The sequence below is a fragment of the Argentina silus genome (assembly GCF_951799395.1).
Source record: "Argentina silus genome assembly, chromosome: 13".
Lineage (NCBI taxonomy): Eukaryota > Metazoa > Chordata > Actinopteri > Argentiniformes > Argentinidae > Argentina > Argentina silus.
Window position 1 is genome coordinate 10649195 of NC_139667.1, and position 17717 is coordinate 10666911.

Below are 17717 nucleotides of genomic sequence, written 5' to 3' on the forward strand. Positions count from 1 at the left end.
GGGATAACTCAAATTTGCCTTTATCGGATGAAGATCACTTCGGTGCCATTGTACCAAGCAGTTTCTCTCGCAGAACTCTGACCGGAGAGGGAATAGCACATCGGGAGGAGATTTTTCAGAAGTCTCTATTTTTCTTGTTCAGCTCATTGCTTCCTTCGTTCAGAAGGGAGTACCAACGCATTCAGCCATTGAGGGGCAACTATTTCAAAGCATCTCGAACCACAGGCAAATGGGTAAGGTTGCGTTAACATCTGCATGCTTCAATGGCAGAAAGCTTATGGGAGCAGAACCATGCTTAACACGCCTGCATAACGTCAGATATAACCATAACGTTGATTTTGGGGTTTAGATAATATGGACACATTCTTGACACACATGTAGAAGGAATGGAAAGAAACTTTACACGGCATGCATGCACTTTTTCCGATATGCCAATACATTCGTAATCAACGCATTCGTATTCATTTACTGATTAATACAACGTTAATTGATGCATCACAGATGCAACACAATTAAAGTAGGCCTACATTAAATGCCATAAAGATCCTGGTTAGTTAATGTAAAGCTCTCTGACATGTGAATGGTAAAATGATAACATACTGTAGCTCGCCATTTTTCATGGATAGATTGTGTGCGCTTGGAGAGCATGTTTTGTCAGCTTTTAATGAAAGCATACAGTTGATAAACAATGTATTCCATCTATTTTCCATTCAGAGCAAACCTATGGCGAGGTGAACCAGTTGGGTGGCGTATTCGTCAACGGACGACCCCTACCCAATGCCATCCGCCTGAGAATAGTGGAATTGGCCCAGCTTGGAATCCGACCCTGTGATATCAGTAGGCAACTTCGAGTCTCTCACGGCTGTGTGAGCAAGATTTTAGCTCGGTATAACGAAACGGGTTCCATTTTGCCCGGTGCCATTGGGGGAAGCAAACCACGGGTTACCACACCGAACGTGGTGAAAAACATAAGGGAATACAAACAAGGTGACCCGGGAATCTTTGCTTGGGAAATCCGCGACCGGCTTCTCGCAGATGCAGTTTGTGACAAATACAACGTCCCCTCAGTCAGTTCGATCAGCCGGATTTTACGGAACAAGATTGGAAATCTCTCCCAGCCGAACCAGTATGAGAACAGCAAGCAAGGTCCCACACAGGCCGGGCTCTCTTACAACCATATATACCCCTATTCATACCCCAACGCCATGTCACCCACTGGTACCAAAATGGGCAGCCCTCCCGGGCATGTCAGCATATCCAGAAGCTGGCCGTCGGCGCACACGGTCACCAACATTCTGGGTATAAGGGCCTTCATGGATCCTGCAGGTGCGTAGTTAAACATAAAATGGTAATGTCTGCTGCTTCATTGTTTATGTGATTAATTTAGGCCTCCATGATCGGATGTACTTCTAAACATTTTCCAATAAATGTTCCAATTGCTCAAAGACTTGGCCTATGTCACAGTGTTAATATGCAGCTTATAGATCATTTTAAATGATTAATTATTTAACATTAGACCAGGTGTGACACTAGACATAAATTATGTGTCCGTTATTATTGTGTATAATTTTAGGCATTGGTCTCGTCCTAAGAAAACAACTTACTAGTGATGACATGGCAAACACCCTGCTTACATCATCGTTCCCTTTGGGACAGTTTGTTTATTAACTCCGTCTTATTAATAGGTCTAGCTGTGTGCTTCGTGTTCGCCTCGGTTAGATGTATTTGCCATTAGGCCTTCAGGTTAGCAGGTTATTTTATACTTAGGGAATCACAAAACGCTTTAACAAACATCATGCAAATCGAGAATTTGATACGTTCCACTGAAACTGTTTTATAAAAAATGTTTTATACTTTCACAATTTGTGTAGGTTATAGGAACAACACCCTATGATAAAAACGCAAATATTGTGATTTGTTTGTCTTTGTCTGTGGTTTGTCTTTGTGGGGTGTTGCATGTTCCTTGTCGTTTTGTTAGTAATATAGACCTATTGGTTCATTTTCCAATTCCACAAAAGACAAATTAAGTTTAATGTTGGCTATTAGACCTAGGCATTGTTTGGTAAATACTTATTAATTGAGTGAATACGTGTGGTATTAGGTAATGACAAAAACATTCTAAAATGGAAGATTACATTACAATTATATTCAATTTCGTAGAATATTATGAATGATACAGGACACATGCTCTCAACACATGTTTGTAGATTCGAGGCCTACTTTTGATAATCTTATCTTAATGTATATTGTATATAAAATGTATATTTCATCTACTTTTCTTAAAAGTAGTTTTTTTTTTTTATTGCTTTCTTATGGGTCTGAACTGAATTCGTATATGTGTTTCCTGATCAGCCATTGCAGCAGCAGAGGGATATCCACCGAAAATGGAAGACTGGAGTAGCGTCAACAGAGCGACGTTTCCCTCGGCTCATACAGTCAACGGAATTGACAAATCAGCCATTGATTCGGACATAAAATATGCACAGGTAAAAAATCAAATAAATCCTCCGGCTGCTAAGGCCTGTAGCGTATAGAGAGACTAGGCTCGCTTCATGTGTTGATAGGCCCACTAGGCCCACCTGTAACCCGTTAGGTGTCTATCTTCCTTAGACATGCATCAGTTAAACAGGATATCATCATATCGATTTGCAAGATAGGCTATGCATATGACACTGTCATTGCAATGTCATTTTAGTTGTTACTATGTTTCATATAGGGGAAACTAAATTTGATCTATGTTCTGTGTGTTTGTCTGTTTGCTTGTAGCCCTCGTCAACATTATCGAGTTATGTCCCAGCTTGTGCATACTCTCCATCAAACCAGTATGGCGTTTATAGTGGGCCAGCAGGTAGCTACGTCACCCCTGGGCACCATTGGCAGTCCCAGGCCTCGAGTTTGTCCCATCCAAACAGCGGAATGACGATGCACGCGGGAGACATCCACTCTTCAATGGCGTTCAAACATCCATCGCGAGAAGGTAGGCCAGATCCTGTCTGATAATGTGCCATTCTGATCGAGAGTGCGATAACATCATTTTAGTATAATTGGGAAATTATTGACAGCTGACTCGTTTCCCCCCGTGTTCCCTTAAACTCCGAGGAAAAAAAGCCCAAATGGTTCTGTCATGTTTAATAATAGTGTGTAAACGTCAAACGTGTTCATTCTTGAGAATATTTACCTTGTTGGTTGGGGAGTAGGCTAGACTGCATCATCCCACATACTATGAAGAAAATCTGACATTTAAAAAATATATAATTGTGTAGCCAATATTATAATATTACTCGCATGCGCCCACGTAGAACAGACACACACACACACACACACACACACACACACACGCACGCACGCACGCACGCACGCACACACACACACACACACACACACACACACACACACACACACACACACACTCTCTCTCACACACACACACACACACACACACACACACACACACACACACACACCTTTTCGCGTTAGATCTATCTCGCGAGCTATCAATGATTTATGTCACTTTCTCAAACCCACCATAATTATAACTTTTTGCAAGCGTATTTTGACACATATTTGGTATCTAATAATTACTCTTATCGTTTATAAACAGATAACCGGTGATTAATAGGTCTGTAAACATTTCAAAGTGGTCACCGAAATATCGACTATAAATGCCAGATACATAGACATTGGCTTGTGAGCTATAAGTCATTGAAACGAATGACTATGTAGTATCTCTGCAGGCTATAGATAAATGTCGACCATTATAGCCTAACATGACAGGAGTTAAGATAAGATAAGAGTGATTTTATAACCACATTTAGAAATATAGTTTAGTGTGAAGTCAGATATTTGGCGTTGACAAAAATTGCATGGAAATATTCGATGAATGATATTGGACAAAACTTTTATTTCAACTCGCTTTTGCCACATCTGCGGCACACAAAAACAGCGCCAGACATTGAATTCTGCCTATTTCTTAATCTGTGAGTTTTTGTGTTCGCTGTTTTGATAATCTTGCGTTGATGATTAAGATACGGTAGCCCATATCGCAGGGCTAATACCTTTATACCTCTCACACCTACATGACTAAATATCTAGGCTGTAAAACAGGCACAATATATATATTATGATCATTATTAATATCACTGTTATTGTTATTATTATTGTTGTTATAATAATAATAATAATAATAATAATTATTATTGTTATTATTATTATCATCATCATCATTAAGATTAAGCCTAAGATTAACATTATACTACCATTTATTTTACAATATTTAACCGTTTACTTTTACATACTGCTAAAGCAAATCATGTTTTCTGTGAACATAGTTTTGCTGAAGTAAAGAATGATGGCTTGTGTGCTAAATAAACGTCTGGTGTTTGTTTTCTGCAGGAGACAGAAAGCCCTCCAGTCCCTTAAGCAAGCAGCAGCAGCAGCAGCAGCAACACGAGGCGTTGAGCAGTGTACACGGACTCAGTCTCCCTACCTCATCCTCATAACGCCAGGACTCTGCCGCAAACCAAAGGACTCACTAAATGTAAAGAGCTGCAGACCCTAGTGTAATTGAACGCATTTCAAGATGTCGAACAGTAAGTTCAAGCACTATTTATGATTTGTTTGCCAACGTGTTTCTATTGGAATGGCCCGTATTGCTTCTCTAACGCATACAATGTAGCCTACTATGGAAGCAGTCGGTCTGTGGCCTTATGAATGTAAACTTGTACACCATAGTGGAGCCTTCTGTCCTCATGCGTCGATGTGTGTGGTTTTATAATATTTTCATTGACATACTTCATGTATATTTCTGTAAAAGACTGCAGGATTCAAATGCAATAATGTCATCAATGTTTCATAAACGTTTGCCATAGTCTAAGGGTTCACTTTGACAATGGGTTTATCCTGTACACGCCATAAGTTATATTTTCTTGATTGGTATGAAATCTGGTTCCTACAGAAATAAAACGAAACGATGTGAAAGTGGTGAATTGTAAATGTAAAATATTTGCAAAAGCTTTAATTATATATTTTTTATAAATCCATTGTAAATATTCTAAATAAAGGCTTTGTTAGCAACTTTATGTCACAAAAAAAAATCTTTTTCAAACGCATATTCACTTTCTTAGCACTCTGAGATGACCACCCTGCTCTTTATGCTAGCTAGGCCTACTGCTATCAGAGCGTTGACATTAGATTTAGATTTAGATTTAGGACAGTAAGCTGGATCTTCGTGTGGGTGATATATTTCCCGAGCATGCTTTTATTCTAATGAAGCTTACTGTTCGGCGCCTCCAGTGATGCTATCTCAGCTGATCCTGGATACTTGCCATGAGGCAAATGAAATAGCCAACCAAATAATGGTGTTTGCAATGGAGGTTGGGTTTTCTACACTGGAACAACAGATGTATACGATCTGGACACACGCACGCACGCACTCTCTCTCTCTCTCTCTCTCTCTCTCTCACACACACACACACACACACACACACACACACACACGTAAACAAAAGTGAGTGTGACTATATGCAGAAATTTGGAATTGTGTATATTGTTTTGTCAATCGGTGTAAACGATGTTCAGACCTATCGGCTTGGCCTCCAGATCAACGAATGAAAGATAATATGACATAGCCGACACAATGCATGTCAGGCCTATACACTCTCCCAGCGCTGGCTGTGCAGTTTTCAATTTGCATGTACAATTTCCTGTTTTTAAATACGAATGTGCAGTAGAGTGTACATTGCAATATGTTGAGGATTTTGAAACAATAATTTGTGCAAGCTATAGCCTATTTGCTCTACAGTCGTAACGATAACAAAAAGCAGTGGAAATGATTGCAGAAAGGACTTCCGCCTACCTGTCGATGTAGCTGCCGGTTGATATTGAAGCGCTACAGTGACATAAATGTCTGACTCATCATATCCTTGCAGTGACATTATCGGACCATGCCAATGATTTCAGGTGCTCGAAGTGCTTCCAGGTTGTTCTCCGCTTATGAGTCTATAGGCAGCAATAGGCCTATCTTCAGGTGAGAGTATCGATCTTTCCAGCTAGTCCCTACCAAGTGTCTCACTCCAAGATAAAAACGTATGGCATACTTAAACATAAAACATACACGATGGCTTTATGAAATCCACTTTAAAGTTAAATTGTGTTATACCTTAAATAAGGTAATTCTGCTTTCTAAAACACAACTGACTGGGTGCTAACGCAAAAGGAACTATTTCTCACATAAAAATAAATAGTTTTAATAGCCTCATAGCATAGGCCTATCAAGGCATATTCTGAATAACCATGTTATTGAACACAGTTGCATTAATAGGCTATTTCCCAAGAGGAAAATGTTTTAATTAGGTTAATGATGGAATAAAGTGCTTACTTGTTATCATGGCTATCTCTGTAGTCAGCAGGTGCAGCAGCAGTAGTTTAACGGTGAACATGCTTTCACTCTAATGACAAACGATTAATGTGGCTATTTAAGTAACTTAAATTGAATAAACCAAATATATATAGTAGGCTAATAATTCAATTACATGGAGTTCATGTATGTGAAATGCAGTTTTCCTGCAGGTTGCGTTACTTCTGACGCAAATGACACTTTGCACAGGTAGTCTTCAATTTGCCATCGATTGACCATCGATTACCCTTCAATTTTGAATAGCTTGATGATTATACCTTAGGCCATGTAGACCCTTGTTTTTTTCGGAAATGAATTGAGGTTTGAACATATAATATCTAATATGTAATATATATTATGAATTGATGTTGCCTAGTTTGCCCTCTGTCTATTTATATAGCTGACACACACACACACACACACACACACACACACACACACACACACACACACACACACACACACACACACACACACACACACAAATAACATCTTAGACTTTCTCGATGAAATATTCAATAATGTCCATACACCTAATTTCACCTGATTGCGGAGTTGTCTGGAGTTGTCTGTTTAAGATACCATAACCATTGTACTTCATATTGTGACAGATGTGTCATGATCGGTAGAGCAGCCTTTTAAACACAGGGCAATAGTGTTTTTCCAGAGATTCGCAGGTATCATCGTAAATCCACCTGACCTTAAGTCTCTGCCAATCTTGGCATTGGCATTTCCATCAGCTAACGCCAGAGTTAGCTAACATCAGAGTGCTGGTCTAAGGAAAGCTAGCTGATATAATACCTACAATTATACACATCGTACTGTACATAATATCTAATATGTTTCATATTAATTTGCTTTATGGTGTTTAATAGCTTCCATAAGAAATCTGTCTCCTACATACCTGTTGTGGTTACATACTGTCGTGACATCAAGCAGCTGTTCAGGCACAGTCATCCTAGTGCCAGAGAGCACACTTACTGCTACTTAAAGGTTAGACTTCTGTTTAGATTGTTACCTTTTAATGTAATGGGCAGCAGCAAATTCAAAGTGAGCTTTATTCCTTTGATTTCTTTAAGAGGAATTCCCTCTTAATGTTCCTGCTTTTCATAAGATTGAAATCAGGCCATGATTTATTTTACGTAATTCCAAGAAATGTATGTTTTCACTCAGTATTACTGCAATTTACAGTCTAGTTATTAGCAAAATTCTGGATATTCATCAGGTCAGATGTTTTCAGACATAAAATATGGTACAATGTCACAAAGGTGTGCCCATAATCCACACCATTGGTTATGTAGATCCAGTGACTAAACTCTAACTGAATGGGAGATAGATAGACACTGTCTAATCATTTTAGATGGTTTGACACATGAACTCATCTTGACATGAGGCCACCTGTGAGACCTGAGAACATCTAACAAACTAGAATTTTGGAGCGAACGATCACTTTAATATTCTCTCATCTGCAGGCATTTTGACCAAGTATCTGGAAAGACTCAGGAGTCTCTGAGCGTTATTTTATAAGGCTTAACTCCTTCCTCCGCCCCAGAAAAGCCTCCAGTGACTCGGCATATCCAAACATTAAGAGTACACATGCTCCCCGACTGGAGTCGCTCTTGTTTTCCCGGATACCACTTGGGGGTCAGAAAACACTCCTTCATGGTGGCTGGGTTACTTCCTGTGGGACCTGCGGTCATCAATCAGTGGCACCAAGTGATGCCCTCCCACAACGTCACTCTCTGGACATCTGTAAGGCAAGAGCAACAGGTGGGAGGATTTCACTTGGTCATTTCTAAACAGTACACTCTTAGAACTAACAGTTCCATATGGGACCAAAAAAGGTTCCATTCTTTGATACATATAAGGCACCCCTGAAGTGCTATATAGAACCATTTTATATGAAATAACCATATGGGGTTCTCAAAAGGGTTCTGAATAGAATAATGTATGGTGATATTTTTTAATCATGGTATAGAAACCTTTTTTATGTCTAAAGATGTCTAAAGACGTATATTAAATGGTTCTATTTTCAAGTGTAAGGAACCTTGAATGGTTCTATTTTGTAGATATTTTATTTGTAGCTAGTAGAAGTAGTAGCTAGCTTCAGGAAGAGTCCAGTCAATTTGACATTGGCAGACCACAGTTAAAAATGTCAAGATACCTCAAAAGTGAATGGCCTTGCGCGACAATTGTAATTGTATCAAGTGAAGGGCTTGCCAATGTGTGTCTGACCAACCACCCCAACAAAACACATGCATGGACATGAGGACATATGTAATACAGTTAGAATCAAACACGAACCAACATCACAGGTATATCGGTTAGTGAGATAATGCAACACAAAGAATGGGAATTCACAATTACCCACAATTCCCTAGCAACAGGAGAGAGTAATGTAGCAAATGTGCTGGGGAATTGTGGGGAATTGTAAATTGTTTATATTTATGTTGTAATATCTAACTAACCGATGTACCTGTGATGTTGGTTCTCATTTGATTCTAACTGTATTAGATCTGTGCTCATGTTCATGTGACATCCCAACTTCAAACAGGGGCATTGCGTGGAATGAGATAGGCAAAACACTTCCAAATATCAATTTTTTGGTGTAAGAGGTTCCAAAAAGCACCACCTTGATGAAATGGTTCTATAAATAACTTTGTTGCACCTCAATGGTGCCACTAAGAACCCCTACAAACCCTTTTTTTCTAAGAGTGTATATTCATATACCTAACATTTTCTAGCATCTATTTAATGTTATGCATTTATGTGCAGCGCAGAGCAACCCTGGAGGATTGCTCTCTCTGTCCATATTTCTGTCTAAGAGAATGATCATATTTTGTTATCTATAGTATTACAGGTTCTGAAGGTATTTCAGTTAAGTAAATACAACAGCAATAATCAACAGAAAGAAAAACTTTCAAGGAGAGAACAACAACATATCCCAGTTGAAATAGAATAGTTGTTTACTGGAAGCCACAGCTCCCAAAGACTCTCTGACGGAAACTTGAACATTCATTTGCTATATACTGAAAAAGACCTTCTAAAACATGTGTGTGAAGAGGACAGATTAATTAACTAATTTGTGGAACTTAGTGACACTTGTATCTCACCCCGGGGCCATCGTTGTCTAAATTCTCCACCTATTTTGTGTTCTCAAAACATAGCTCCGACACACAAGGCTCTACTACTTAATAACACATTACACAGCCAGTTTTAGTTGTCCCTGAGCACCCTCCCCCCTCCCCCCAAGGGACGTTCTGTTACATACATTTTAAGACATAGTTGGTCACAAAAAAGTGTAAGAAATAATATGAATGGAAGTTCAATAAGAGGTCAAGACAGACATCTATTCACAGGACCAATTCCTGTGATTCAGATTCCTTCAAGTGCTTTGATCTAAAGGAGCTGCAAGCTTAAACAGATACCTGCAAGGAGACAGAGGAGACTCTGAACCCTTGATACTAATGGGTCTGAAATTAAGCACTGTGGGTAATCCAAGCAGTCGAAAGAGGGATACCTTCAAAATGGCTATTGAACTGGAATAATTCATCACTGTCTTGTTTGTGTATAAGAGAGATAGAGCTTGCTTTGTACAGACAAGTACAATTTATGTACTTGACACTCTACAGGATATGATTCAAGACTTTTACATTATCACAATGTTTTCAGAAGAGGAACTACCCCGGGCTCAGTATACAGTACTTTTACGTGACTCCAATTCAACAAGAGAGCATCTCAGGACGAATGAGAAAGCTGACCAGACAGCTCCTGGCAAAAAGCAAAGGATGATACATGAATACATCTCTGCAGAGAGAGTGGCAACTTGGCAACAATTCAGCTCTAAAAATGAGCTCAATGTCAACTTTTCTGAAGTCGTCAACCCTTGAATTATCTTAACTATTTCCATTGAAATGTGTAGCATACAACATTTTGAATATGAGCTGGAGTGAGAAGACGTGATTGTTGGCAGCTAGAGGTTCATTTCAAATGTTGGGTTCAGTTTGAATGGATCTTCCCTGTCTTTAGAGGTAGTGCAGTATGGTTTCCTGTCATAGACTCTGGTGGTGGTGGACATGTGGTTTATATGATACAGGGCTGGGTGAAACAAAGACATAGCTGTCTATAATCTCATACAAAATGAACAATAATTACAGTAGATGTCACATGTGAGATGAGATATTAATGTTATTAATATCCCCAGAAGTAAAACACAAAAGCAACTATATTCCCTAAATATGTTATCCCTGTAATGCAATCATCATTTACTTCTTTTCCACTGACTGTCCACAGGGTTTCCAAACAGGCCGCGTTACCGTGTATAGTCTATAGGATGATAAATGTCTCCCCTCCATGTTCTGACTCGCTTTGCCAGCTCACCACATCAACCAGGCTCTCTAAAAGCAAAGGGACAGAGACATGACGATGACATTCAGCTTTTCAAATGAAAACGTATCATTTCACATTTGCTCTGACTGGCTCTCCAGGGATTCCGGGGCTGTTTTTGGTCGTAGGAGCAAAGGCAACGCAGCAATAAAGGGCAATAACCACAGGATCACTTTGAATTGCCGAAGCCTCCACTCTGATTATTACATACAGATGACTAAAGCGGCATGAAATTATGTTTGCATACAGAATTAACATTGTTCCCTTTTTAGGACTCTTCTGGTTTGGCCAACCAGAATGATGCCAGCCATTTTTGTGCAGCATTAGTGGCGACTATGCAAATAGCAACATATTGTCATGCGTCATACATCTAAGGAGGGGAGACAGACCTTCCATCAAGAGTATGTTCTCCTCCCGAGGGAAAATATAGACTTCTGTGATTGTGTCAGCACTTTTTGATGTCAGAAATTTCCTTCTGCTGTGCGTGGAGCTATCTGGGCAGAGAAAGAGAGACACTGGGTCCAGCAGGATTCCCTCTAATTTGTGGAGACTATAGAATTAATGTTCTGCCCGACTGCCCATCTGTGACTTATTTGACTGTGCTGAAATATATACTGTGCTTAATGCTGCCACATACATGCCAAACGTCACCAGCGAGCTGTGTGGCATCAGATTTAAAGGCTGCCATCAACTACATTTTTGGCTCAAATTCTTATGAGGTGATAATAGGACGATGACTCTCCTCACAAAAAATGTATCAGCGGTTAGCCACTGTACTCTGACTGTTTGGGCAGAAAGATTTCTCCGCATTTGAATTGAAGTTACCCCTACTGTATCTTCAGCTAGAATACTTCTATCAGGCATACATCAACATGTTGTGAAACAAGTAATTAGTTAGAAGTAGGCCTATTAAACAGGGAACTTGTAATACAATTAGACATTAAGAATACCAAAATATTGACTAGTGATTCTTTACTGCATACAACAACTTAGATGCTGGCGTGTTAATAGTTCATGAGCATGAAGTTCCTCTTTGTTACAATGACACAGATGGTGTGGCTGCAAATGAGATGAGAAACCATAAGTAAATGAGAAACCATGTTCATTCCTATAATGACTTCTCAGTGCAGTAGAGGACAGGTGGATTAGAGCATGACAGGAGGGAGGCTTCCTTCACATATTAAGCAAAGTTCCAGACACCAAAGTTACATTTCATGTAAGTAAACAGAACCCCTAAATAAGTATTCTTAGTTCACCCAATTGAGGATCTTGTGTAAATTAATCAAAAGCGCCTGGGCTCTTGATTGAGATCTTAAATCTCTTAGATCTCTTTCTCAAATTCTTGAGTTTTAAGCAGAGTAGCAATTTTAAGAAATGACGGATGCAACAAAGGCCTCCTCATGTATCACAGCTTCCCTGATAGGCTGTAGTGTAAAGGAGATGTAAAGAATATGATTCATCGTTCAGCTTATTTTTTACTTTATTTTGGGACTATAGCTTAAATGAATAGTCATAGAGGATAAAGTTATGTTTTAAGTTTAATGATATACTCCACCACAAAGGGTTCAAAATAAAAAAGGTTATTTGTAAAACCCTACCCCTCACAAAGAACCCTTTCAGAACCATTTGGCCTTATCAGCTAGTAGATTTCAGTTGGGTTTAGATGGCAGAACTATGCTAAGCTAGCTGTCAGACCATTAGCGCCTTTATTGAGTGTAGAGTACCATCATGCTAAATCTACCTAAAGTCAACTTGTTTATGCTCGATAAACCCCTTGGTCATATGAACGACAACACATTTATTGTTTTGATGAAGACAGTTATGATAAATGTCATACTGTTCTGATTATTCTTAACACCATAAGTGACAGGTTTACTTCCATGTTCTTTGCCCTGAGTTTCTGGAATGTCCGTACTTTCGAGGTGGATGATTCAAAGAGATACATAAGCAATAATGTCCAAGAGGCAGTGATTTATCGTCAGTATTGTCACATGTAGGGGGAGTTATTAGGCACGACACGCAGCAGAGTGCCGGCAAACCCCGACCAAGTGACAATATTTACGATAAAGAGAGAGGAGGGATGACATGCAGGATATGTCGATGGCCAGAACCGAACCAGGGACCTTGCGATGATATGATATGCGCCTTAGTGTGCTACGCCACTGAACACCCCCCAGAAAACAATTCCCTTAAGCCCTGCGCTGATAAATATAGTTCCCAAAACAACAAAGTTTGTCAAGGAAACAAACCTACACAAATCTACTGCAGGGTAGGGATAAAATAATAGGTGATTTAAAGTGACATTATCTTTATTAAATCATGGCTTTGAATGCCTCTCGGCCAATCGCAATGCTTGTTTTCATCAACCCGTTGTATAATAACCTTTATAGAGCTTTGAGTTGGGTAATGCAGCTGTTGATACTAGGGTGAGTAGTTGTACTGTCAAAGAATTAGAATGTTTGGATGATTAACATTTACCGCACTCAGTTCTATACGACTCTGAAAAGTGAACAATTCGAAGTAGAAATCCTCCCAAGTTCATCCCCCCCGATCTAGGATGAGTAAGTAATGGGTAACCTAGTATCTGAACGGTGGGTGGGCAGCACCCTAACTGGGGATGACAAAGAGACGGAAGTTCCATGGTCCGGGTCTGTGTTGAGTGACATAGCTGAAGCATGCTGAACCTGTTGAGTGTCGGTGGAATATCGTGTACAATGAGGCCTGGAATTAACACTGTCACTGTGGATGTCATTTGGAGAAATAGAGCAACAAAAGGTGAAGGATAAACAAAGCAGGTTGTCATTAATCAACCTGTTGGCAGCTGCCCCACTCTTGCCACTCCCTTGGCATTTGCGGCGACAGGGCCAGTTAGTGCAACAAACCCATAATAGCTTTGTGTTACAAAACACCTTTTCACTTTTTGGCTACTGTAACTAAACCAACATAAACTCGGGTGACCTATTGACTTTGTCAACGTCTGGAACATACTGTATACCTTTGTATTTGCATATGGTGCAGTATGCCACTGTGTCTGTGTCTATAACATCGTTGAGACATAAGGAACATAAGGAAAGGGAATTGTATGCTCTTTCCACTACTGACAGTGTCATCAGGTTTCTCCTGGAGGGTTACGTTATGTTTCGACAATGTTCGGCTTGTTGCTACCGTGTCTCTGTTTGAGTGGCAAGGCTCAAGCTGCCTCTCCTAGTCGTCGGCGCGGGGCGTCCTGGCGTACAGCGGGCCGACACACAGACAGCAGGGTCCTTTGATGAGCAGTGAGTGCAGCCAGCCGCGGAGAGCTGTGCATGTCCTACTTATTCGCTCCTCTCACTCAGACAAATCAGCATCTCCCATCTCGCCACAGAGCTTTGACCCAGGGGGCAGCTGTCAATTTGGCATGGTGTAAACAAGGGTTAACATTAGGCCAGTCTGAGGGGATTGATGTTGAATAAGAGCCTACTGCTTCTCACTGGGGACATATCACACTAACCTGAACAAGGCTGATTGAGCTCGTAGCAGTCTGAGGGGCTGTGATGACACATAGGCCCCTCAGAGAGTTTGCCAGTCCTAAAGAAACAAAAGCAACGTTATTAAACTTAGGATTTTTGTTTCATGATTTTCTATTGGAATGATTTAGGTATTCCGTGTATTGTGAGACAGGCATCTTTGTGAAAAGAAAGGACGGCATGGGTGGATTGTTTTCATATCACCATCATTCTATCAAAACGCAAGACTGCACCGTCTCACCCAGATCTGCGCTCAGAAAGAAAGGGGGAAGGCTGATGTGTGAATACAGAAGACATGCTATTTTCAAATGAGGAATGTGAAGAGATGTAAACCCGGTCTGCTCATGTGGTCTTTGTGTTTGAGTTTTGGATTTTTTCCTTGAACTACTCATTGCTATACAGAAATAACAAAATGATACTGTACTGCATATTAAAACATTGAAGTGGTAGAATATGATGACGTTGCAGTATTTTCTTCCACCAAGTCATATTGTTTGACCAAATGTGCTTTAATTTGATTTTAAAACCATATGAAACCTTATGAAAAATTGTATTCTGTTCTAAAATGTTCCATAATTGTCATTATTTATTATCTACATGTATCTTTTACATACTGTATTAGGACATCTTTATTCACTAATGGCTGGTTTGCCGAAACCAGATGACCTCCTACAGGTAATGAGAAAGGTAACATGATCCACAAGCAAGTACCTTCATTTGAGCAAAAACACATTACTGAGGTGTGTTTGTCTTTGCACCAGTGTGGAAAATATGTGGACAACGATCAGGCTGAGGAAATCAACATGGAAAATGTTCATCAGGAATATGCATACAAATATCACAATCCTCATGAACACCTACATCAAACCCATTGTCTCTGTCTAATACTCATCTTTAATTACGACTAGACATCTTATGGTTGTCTAAGCTCAGAGTCAGACCCATTTGTCATCACCCGCCATCACAGACAGAGTCAGACACCAGTCAACACATATTTCCCAGTCACAAAAGCAAAGTTGGGCCTCAGAAGAAATGCTTTAACTGCATTCAATAGTCTGGTGAGCCCTGACTCTTTCAGCTCCAATGCCATGTCTGTCATGGTGTGGAAACCTAATGAGATATACAATGTGTTTTTTTTTTTAAGCAGAGGAGTGTGCGTCACTCTGAAAATGGGTTTAGCGTATTTTAAAGGAAAGTGTGTTTGTTTTGGCATTAAGCATAGGATGCACTGGAAGTGTTCCTTTCTGGTGAATTTCAGTATGGGGGTCTTGGTAGGACCTCCTGCCTAAATAAGGGTTTAATAAGAATAATGAATAATGCCCAACCACTAACTCTCCCTGTTCCATATCTATAGCCTTTTGTAGTCTTTAGTTTTTTTCCTTTTGAAAACAGCAGAATACCTATCAATTCCTTATTTGTCTGACAATATACTGATGCTGATGATAATATACACCAATGTACAAAATAAAAATTGCATCTAATGCAATCAATAACGTCCTGAAACATACAAATATACATCATTTATTATTTTAATGAAGAATTGGATTTAATTTTTTTTAAAAGTGTGTGTGTGTGAGTGCGTGTGTGCAAGCAAATTGTGGTCTGGCGAAACCTATTCATGGAAAATGCAAAGGGCAGCCGCCAGCCACTCATGGTGTCCTAGTTAACATCTCTTCATTCACTTCCACAGGGAGACAAAAGGTGTGTGTCAGAGTGGCAGAGGAAGTGCCTGTTTTCTCTTCCTTCTCTCAGTGACACAAGAATGAGGAGGATGTCTCACTATGAGGGAGGGCTATCGATTACAAGGTGGCAAGGTTTCAGATACTCTTAGTAAGTCCAAAGCTGTCTGTCACAAGAAGAACAACAAACAAATTACCTGGAGATGTCTGTTAAGGTTTTATTCAGTTTTGATAAGTACCAAAGAATGTTGAATTTAATTCCAGAAAAAAACATGGTATTGTATGGACTTAACATTATGCCATGCAGATTCCACCTGCATCAGAAAACATACAAACCCTTGTATGATGTTTCACTCGACAAAATGGGATGTCCCGTCTAGTAGGGCAGACTGGCCCAATAAAAACATACAGGTTAAACCTGAATCTGCTCCTTCATAGCATATAGTAATCATCTGAATTTGAAGAGGGTTAGAAATCGAGTTTTTTATATTATTGTTAAAGGACCATAAAAATAATTGTTTGATCAACTATCATTGTGAATTTTGCACAGAGGACAAGTTATTTACTGTTATACTGTATATGCCGTTTTCTCTAAAACATCATAGGACACTGTGTGTCGTTTTCAGTTGGTTACTATTTTATCTCCAAAATGATGGCTTAACGAATAGTTATCAGGTCTCTCTCTCCCTCCATTTTTGCCTCGGCCACTTCAAGTGGTCTCTCTACTTTCATCGCATGGAAATAATAGAGAGGTCAGGAGAATGGCCTCTCTAGTTGGTGTTGATGGTGGGGATAAAGGAAGATTGATGCCCCTGGTCCCATCATCACAGGTGTTTGCTTTTATGACCAGCGTCTTCCACAAGCAGTTTCTCATTACATACTGGAGAGCAGGAGGGCCTTCAAGTCTCCTGCATTCCTACAATGCTCTGAGGAGTGTGTAATTTAGGAAACTAAATTTAGGGGGAGGCAAATCAGTTTTTATTCAAAGCAGACCCGACTCAAACAGAGATTCACCACACTGCGGTTGGACTTCAATCCCGCTCGTTACTTGCCCTTTTTCATGTTCAGACTGCTGCAAATCTCCTATCCCTCTGAACAGAGGAAAAACAGTCATTTGACTGTTGTTTAATTTTTTTCATCATGGCAGGAGACAGGCCTCTTAACCGTTTGCACATTGATGGTGAAGCAGCAGCTGATAATTTGTCAACAAAGTTCTTGTCAATGCACATTGATACTTCATTTGTAATAATTCATTTGATACTTCTCACCTCTGAGAGGCCACCTGGGGACTCCTTTTAGCAATAGTGGTTCAACAACACTTATGATTTTAGAAATATATATAACTTATCATTGAGAACTTCAGAATAGAACTTTTAGAATCAAGAGTGATCCATAAATGACCTAGCACAATTCTTAGAAAGAAAGTAAGATAAAATATTGCTCTTCCTTAAATGTGATCCTACGAGAAGATCAAACAGAGAAATAGCAGGGTTAGATTCCATCATGAGTGTTTAATCCATCAACATTGACATAGAATAAAGGCACGGCAAATTAGTCCGTTTGGTCTCCCTCTGAGTAAATATTGGTTTGTCCAGATAATACTTTGGGCTACTTAGGGTTTACTACAAAGCTAAAGGTACACACAAGTCTGGCCTTTTTTGATGGAGCAATTGTCTCCTACTCTTTATTCTGCTTTCAAGCCAAACATCAGTAGCAGGCTCAAGTGGCAGAAAGTTTCAGCTGATGAGCCAG

At 39.7% G+C, this 17717-nt stretch overlaps 2 protein-coding genes across 2 annotated transcripts in view; one reads left to right on the top strand and one right to left on the bottom strand.

Moving 5' to 3' along the window:
* nkx2.2a (NK2 homeobox 2a) overlaps positions 1–17717 on the bottom strand; it is a gene marked incomplete at its 3' end in the record, with an annotated part of 178693 nt that overhangs the window by 42685 nt on the left and 118291 nt on the right. The gene's annotated exons all lie outside the window — the stretch shown is intronic.
* Positions 35–5073, top strand: pax1a (paired box 1a). Its single transcript, XM_083683263.1, has 5 exons — positions 35–233; positions 715–1326; positions 2353–2486; positions 2767–2977; positions 4393–5073. The coding sequence occupies exons 1-5, from the start codon at positions 230–232 to the stop codon at positions 4497–4499; spliced, it is 1068 nt and encodes a 355-aa protein (XP_083539389.1). The 5' UTR covers positions 35–229; the 3' UTR covers positions 4500–5073.